Source organism: Sinocyclocheilus rhinocerous, unplaced genomic scaffold, assembly GCF_001515625.1.
Source record: "Sinocyclocheilus rhinocerous isolate Xijiao unplaced genomic scaffold, SAMN03320098_v1.1 scaffold1494, whole genome shotgun sequence".
Classification (NCBI taxonomy): domain Eukaryota; kingdom Metazoa; phylum Chordata; class Actinopteri; order Cypriniformes; family Cyprinidae; genus Sinocyclocheilus; species Sinocyclocheilus rhinocerous.
The window spans coordinates 166,451-174,208 of NW_015641023.1; the positions used below are offsets into that span (position 1 = coordinate 166,451).

Below are 7,758 nucleotides of genomic sequence, written 5' to 3' on the forward strand. Positions count from 1 at the left end.
ATGTGACCCTGGAGCACAAAAGCAGTCATAAGTAGCACAGTTATATTTGTAGCAATAGCCAACAATACATTGTATGGGTCACAATTATAGATTTTTCTTTTATGCCAAAAATCATTAGGATGTTAAGTAAAGATCATGTTCCATGAAGATATTTTGTACATTTCCTACCGTAAATCTCAACTTAATTTTTGATTAGTAATATGCATTGCTAAGAACTTCATCTGAACAACTTTAAAGATGATTTTCTCAATATTTAGATGTTTTTTGCACCCTCAGATTCCAGATTTTCAAATATTGTCCGATCCTAACAAACCATACATCAATGGAAAGATTATTTATTCAGCTTTCAGATGATGTATAAATCTCAATTTCAAAAAATGTAACCTTATGACTGGTTTTGTGCTCCAGGGTCACAAATATTAATAGAACCAATCATTTTTTATATTACAAGATTTATATTAGAAGAAAAAAGGAGAGCTAAATCTCCCTCAGCGGACAGTCTCTCTCCGTCTCTCTCTCTCAACTCACATTATCTGAAAACTGACAGCTCGAGCAGACAACAAACAGTTACCGAGCAAAACAAATCTGTCTGAGCGCAGATTCATTGCCTGTCTGATCCGATCGGTCCGATCAACATGTTTTGCTGTGATTAGACATCATAAAATTGATTTATATTTTAAATATTATACATATGTGTATATATATATTTGAACGTGCATGAAGGGTCTATTAAGCATTATATCTCACATTTATGAAAGTATCAGCAAACATCTTGCCAAAATATGAAATATGTTGAGTATTTCTGGCTCCTCTGTCTTGATCTCTGGGTTTCTGCTTCCATCTAGTGGCTGCAGCGACAAACTCAGTCTGAAGACAGACTATTTATGAGATTACAAAGCTAATATTATCCAGATATGTCCGTTCATAAACACAGAACCCATGAAGACCAATATCTCGGCCAGAATCATTCACGACTGCACAAGAATTTTACTACAAATCAATACAGATTTCATCAATAATCACCACAACATCAAACACTTCAATTAGTAAACATCATATTCATATCCAACTTTACCCGTACACATATACTCACATAAAGCCATAAATACGAACAATAAATCTCCAGATGTAAACAATCATATCGCCCAGCTCTAATAATAAGATCTTATAAAGATTAATATTATGGATTTCTGTAAAGCTGCTTTGAAATAATGTGTAACGTGAAATAAAACTTGACTTGAATTGAACAAAATATATCAAATATATAAAAAAAAAAACAAGGTTCAAACACAATTTATGCTTCTCAAGACTTCTTAAAAACCCAAATATTTTAGTTAGTATATTAAATAAATATTACATATAAGGAGTTCTGCTCTCGGTTTAATTTTTATCTTGTAAAATAAACATTATTGGTTTTATATATAAATGAATGTGTAATATAAATAATATATAAATTAATGTTATTTCTGTAAAACAACGTGTAACGTGAAATAAACCTGATAGGGATTAAACAAAGTTCCCGCTTAAATGACTGAAATGAGTTGTGCAGACATATATTCTTCATCTGAATCATACATACTATTATTAATCGTGTAAAACAATGAGTAGAAACTTTTAACTGATATTTTATACCTATAATAAATCAGTCATAAGAAACACATGAGAATCAGGAGAGATGTGGCGCCCCCTAGCGGTCCTGCAGTGAATCTACAGGCAGAAACTACAGAAACACTCCTGAAACCAGTGACTTACTGTGAACTGCTCCTGGGATTTGTAGTTCTTGTCGAGGTAGACACGAGCACGGCTGAAGTCCTTCAAGGCATCACTGGACAGTAGCTCTCTGACAAAACAACACCACAAAACACATGCATGACTTCTGCTGCTTGTAACATAAATCAGTGAGATCTTTATAACAGTAGAGCAGATACTGACATAAACGACAGAAGACATGCAGGAGATCGAGTGTGAAACAGGTTTATCAGCCTTAGAAATGTGTGCATCATAGAGTTAAGTTAATATGTGGTTATATGTGGTACATGACCAAAAAACCACGGTTATAACGATGTACTTTCTGTCATTCATTTCGCTTTTGTGCTGGATAAACAGTGCGGATGAGCTGCTCAGGTGTGTGAGTAAATATTGGCTCTGGCCTTTAATAATGAGACGATATTTAAAACACACACACACTCACACACACACTCACACACACACACACACTCACACGCGCGCACACACTCACACACACACACACACTCACTCACTCACTCACACACTCACACTCACACACACACACACACACAGACTCACACACACACACACACACACACACAGCTCAGTTCAGGTGAAACGCCTCCACGAGCCGATGACTTACTTGATGAAGCTGTCCACGTGTGTCATGGACGCCTCGTAATTCTTCCCTCCGACCTCCTGACAGTGAAGAGCCACGAAGAGCGGTCGGTGAGCTTGAACCGTCTGCAAGACGAGACGAGAGAGACGTGAGACGTACTGGAGACCAAGAGTGAAGTATAAACAGCATTCAAATAAAACACAAGTCAATCAGTTTCTTACATCATTCATTTACATTAATCACAGACGCTTTTACCCAAAGCGACTTAAACCGCATTGAAGGTGCACATTTTATCAGTTCATGCATTCAATAATTGGAAATAAGACGGAAAACATTATCTGTACAGGGTTAACTAAAGCTACAACCGTTGATATTCTTATTAAAAATTCTTATTATTACATTATTATTAAAAATTGTTGAAATAAAATATTAAAAAAGGATATTTAATTATATATAAAAAATATACATAAAACTTATAAAAAATATATAAAACAATATTTATAATTTATAATATTTTACGATATTTATTATGTTTTATTTTAGTCAGGGAAGAGCGGTCGGTGAGCTTGAACCGTCTGCAAGACGAGACGAGAGAGACGTGAGACGTACTGGAGACCAAGAGTGAAGTATAAACAGCATTCAAATAAAACACAAGTCAATCAGTTTCTTACATCATTCATTTACATTAATCACAGACGCTTTTACCCAAAGCGACTTAAACCGCATTGAAGGTGCACATTTTATCAGTTCATGCATTCAATAATTGGAAATAAGACGGAAAACATTATCTGTACAGGGTTAACTAAAGCTACAACCGTTGATATTCTTATTAAAAATTCTTATTATTACATTATTATTAAAAATTGTTGAAATAAAATATTAAAAAAGGATATTTAATTATATATAAAAAATATACATAAAACTTATAAAAAATATATAAAACAATATTTATAATTTATAATATTTTACGATATTTATTATGTTTTATTTTAGTCAGGGTTATTATGGTCAACTAAACTGAAACTAAAATCAAAACCATAAAAATGCTAATTTTCATTTCTTGAAATATATAAAATAAACGTGAACTTAAATTAAAATTAAAATAATATATATATTTTTTTAAACTTTGTATTTCAGCTAGTACCAAGGCAACATTTCTCATTTTCATTTAGCTTAACATGATGTAGTAAAATAAAAATCTAAGCTGAAATAAAAATTAATAAAAACTATATAGAACACATAAAACATTAAATAACCTATAATTATACTAAAATAACACTGATCTTAGCTAGTTTCCAATGAACCATTTCTCATTTTCATTTAGCTTAACTTGATATACTAAAATAATTTAAACTGAAAAAATGAATAAAATATCTAAAAAGATATTTTTAAAAAATAAATTTGTAATGATTTTTTTTTTACATTAAGAATAAAATAAGAATAAGAATGAAACATTTAATAAAAAATGACAACACAACAAAATGACTAAAACTTTTATGAAAAAAGCCAAAACAGTTAAAGAATCAAGATGTAAGCTGACTATTTATTTTAATTAATTTGCTAAATAAATTAAAATAACAAATAAATCAAATAAATATTATGTAATATTTAAATATATATTTACAAAAATGGGTAAAAGATTATAACATAATATAAATATTTTAAGACTATAAGTATATAAAATAAATAAATAAAAAGATCACCCATGTTGTAGTGCACTTCCAGAACCTACTGAAAACTACTAAATATTTAAGGGAAGTTCAAAATCACAGCGCTGTAAAGGAAAGGAATGTGATTAATTGAAGGTAAATGTGATTAATCGTCCAGCTCTGCAGGAAAACAGGAGCTTATAAAGGGCTGTTAAGGGTCCGGCAGACGTCTGCGAGCGGCGTCAGAGAGGCGTCGACCCGAACGAGAAAATCCATACAGGAGTGAATTACGCACTCGCAGGCGCCGCGGGTCAAGGTCTGTCAGGCAGGATCTGTGAGGAGCGGGACAGAGCTGCGAGACACGATTTGCTCCGATCCAGACCGCCGTTATTCTGGCTAAAAGCGGAACCAAATCAAAGTAGATGTGCAGCAATAACGCTATAGATTTTCCATCAGCCCCTGGCCTGTGGTTTCCTCTGACTGACTCCTTGATTAGTAGCGCTCTCAGCGTACGGACTGAAAGTGTGTGTGTGTGTGTGTGTGTGTGTGTGTGTGTGAGTGAGTGAGTGAGTGAGTGAGTGAGTGTGTGTGTGAGCGTGTGTGTGTCTGTGTGAGTGTACAAGTCAGTCATCACTATTACTAGTGCTCTTGATCATGCAAACAACCCAAAGTCCATCAGACTTATTACAAATTAAAAATGTAGCACAGTTCTGACAGTATTACAAGTTCTTCACATTCTTACAAGAAGTTATATAATATACAGATATTAGTTTAAAAACTTAAGTGAAAATTAAAAATGTAGCTTTGGCAACTAACAGAAACAAGTTTAATTTGAATAAAATAAAATAAAATAAAAAATAGTAACATTTAAAAAAAATTATACAAGAGACAAAAGCACATAACATTACTAAAAAAAATAAGTAAAATTTAAAAAAAAGTTTAAAAAAATGAATTAAAAATATTGATATAAGGTTAATAGGAGGCCTCAGTACAAGATCAAAATCAAATTAAAATTATTCTAAATAAAATTTCAACAAGCTAAAACTAAAATCAAGATGTAAGCCAAAATATTTCTTATTTTAATTCATTTGCTCAAAAAGTTGTTTTTTTTTAAGAATCAGGATTCCTGTGAACTTGGAAAACCGGGATATATGTGGAAATTTTCAAATGATTTCCAGATCTATAAAACTCTTTAAAAATTAATTTTAGAAATAATAATAATAATAATAATAATAATTAATAAAATCTTAAAAAATCATGGAAATTGCTAGTATAATAAATAAATACATTTTTATAGTTTTTTTTTATTATTATTGTTGTTTATGTTTACCTTGAAAAACATTAATTCTGGAATTATACGCTTCTCATGATTTTTCATTATTAATAATTACTTTAATACATCACTCTTGTTTCTGTAAATAAAAAACTCAGTCTGGAGTCAAAAAGGTGGAGAAGCGCTGATGTAGACTTCATCTCTGTTCAGACCAACACAATAACTACACATGAGTGTTTACTGTTATATAAAAGAGCTATTAATAACACACCTGTCACCACGCGTTAAACCATGTGAATGCTAAATAAATACCAGCGAGCCATTAAACGCCTGTAAAAGAGCCGCAGACACTCAGACAAAACGATGCAAACAGAGCGATGCGGTTAGTAATGTGAGCGCTGGCCAATTTATATTTGTCTACTAAACTAATGTTCAGTCATCAGAAGCCTTGAGATCAAAAAAACATAAATATAGTCAAATGTGTGCAAATGTTTCACTGATGAACATGTTTCTGTATCCGTGGCATATGACTGCTGTCTGTCTGAAATATTGATCATGTTTAATGTTGTGTTTGTCTAATGAGACGTTTAATGTGTTTAACGAGCAAATAATGCCGGATCAGTGAGATTCTGCTGATTCAAATGAAGCGTCACACGTCCTGCACATTAAACATGGGTTTATTAATCAGCATTATTACAGTAAATACATCACTCACATTTATTAGTTTTAGATGTTTTTAATCTTTATACAGTTTTTATTTATTAATTTTTTTAATCAGTTTTAGTTATTTTAGTACTTTAAGTTAAACTAAAAGGAAAAGAAAAATACTGTCTTGGTGATAAGCTGAAAAATGGTTTTTTTTTTTTTCATATTTTCTTTTATTTCAGTTAACATTTATTTCATATTATTATTATTTATGTCAAGTTATTAAAATGTTTATTTATTTATTTTTGATTTCTGTTTTAGTTAACGATAATACTCGGCTTTATTCAAAGACAGAGAGTCTCAGAGTTTCTTACTATCAAACTAATCAACTGCTGAAAATCTGCTGATATGATGTGACCAAACCAACACAGAGAGAATCAAATAAAGCAGATTTCCATGACGTCACTGCAGCTCAAGCTTGGCAGGGGTTTACTCAAACACACACACACACACGCACACTCACATGCACTCACACTCACACTCACACACACAAACACAGACAAACATTCAAACACACACACACACTCAAACATCCAAACACACTCACACACACACTCACACACACACTCAAACACTCAAACACACTCACACACTCTCTCTCTCTCACACACACACACACTCAAACACTCAAACACACTCACACACACTTAAACACTCAAACACACTCACAAACACTCACACTCAAACACACATACACACACACACACACTCTCTCACAGTCAAACACTCAAACACACACACACACACACTCTCACACACAAACACACTCACACACACTCAAACACTAGGGATGGGCAATATCTTATCGTTTGCGATATACCGGCAAAAATTCTCCACACGATAAGAATTTGTCTTCCCGCGTTAATAACGATAAAGTCTAGTTGTTGACATATTTCTGTGTGCGACTGTGTGGAGTGACGTGACGTGAAGGAAGGCGGACGTGAAATTGAGCAGCTCCTTCTACAATCTGGAGCAGGTTTGGATAGGGCTGTACAGTTAGAACTTTAGATCTTTATCACTGTCCCAGTAGAGCCCGAAAAAAACAGTAAAATAAGTACAAAAATGCATTACATTTATGGGGTTATATTAATGTATCACTGAAGGGAACTGTCTTGAGAAAAGTTTCGATGGCAATGGCATTTTCTTCTCCGTATAAAGCGCGGCTCTGCTTTGTTTACAGCGGTAACCAAGGAAACGCTATAGTGCGGTCGGTTCATAAGCAGTGTTTCCAAGTCCGCGGTTTTCCCACGGAATTGGGCTACTCAACACTGTTGCCGCGGGTTGTTGTTCATGTCCGCGGGTTGAAGCGACCCAAATAACGTGATATTTAGCCCCTGGAATGTGAATTTTACTGGAAGATCCCCGCCGAAAAACATGTATTTTACCCCCGGAATGCGATTTTTACATGGGAACCCTCCTCGAAACATGATTGGACTAGTTTTCTTGCGAAAACCTGGCAACCCTGTTCATAAGCGCCACCTGCTGTCAGAGAGTGCGTCTCATTCAGACCTGCTGTTTTTGTTTCGTGCAGATGTTTTATGTAGCAAATAAATAACACCTAAAGTCAGACCATTCTGTTTTTGTTTTAAATCCTGAAATTAATCTAAATCAAATCAAAAACAACTGCCCGTGCAGATCATGATTAAAATGCAGTGGTTGCCTCTAATTTCAAATGGCTAGATATTTTTGTTTAAAGCCAGTTTGTTTGTTATAAAGCAAATAGCCAATAAATAAATTTGCTTAAAAATCAGTATCAGAATCCAATTTGCTAGTAAAAAAAAAAA

General features: G+C 33.4%; 1 protein-coding gene across 1 annotated transcript in view; it reads right to left on the reverse strand.

Annotated features, from left to right (window-relative positions):
• The window catches only part of LOC107754011 (type I inositol 1,4,5-trisphosphate 5-phosphatase), a 150,570-nt gene that overhangs the window by 91,764 nt on the left and 51,048 nt on the right, over positions 1-7,758 (reverse strand). Inside the window, exons 3-4 of the mRNA XM_016570312.1 lie at positions 2,372-2,472; positions 1,753-1,840 (exon numbers count right to left, since the gene is read on the reverse strand). Coding sequence (XP_016425798.1) covers positions 1,753-1,840; positions 2,372-2,472 — 189 coding nt within the window. The remainder of the gene's footprint in view (positions 1-1,752; positions 1,841-2,371; positions 2,473-7,758) is intronic.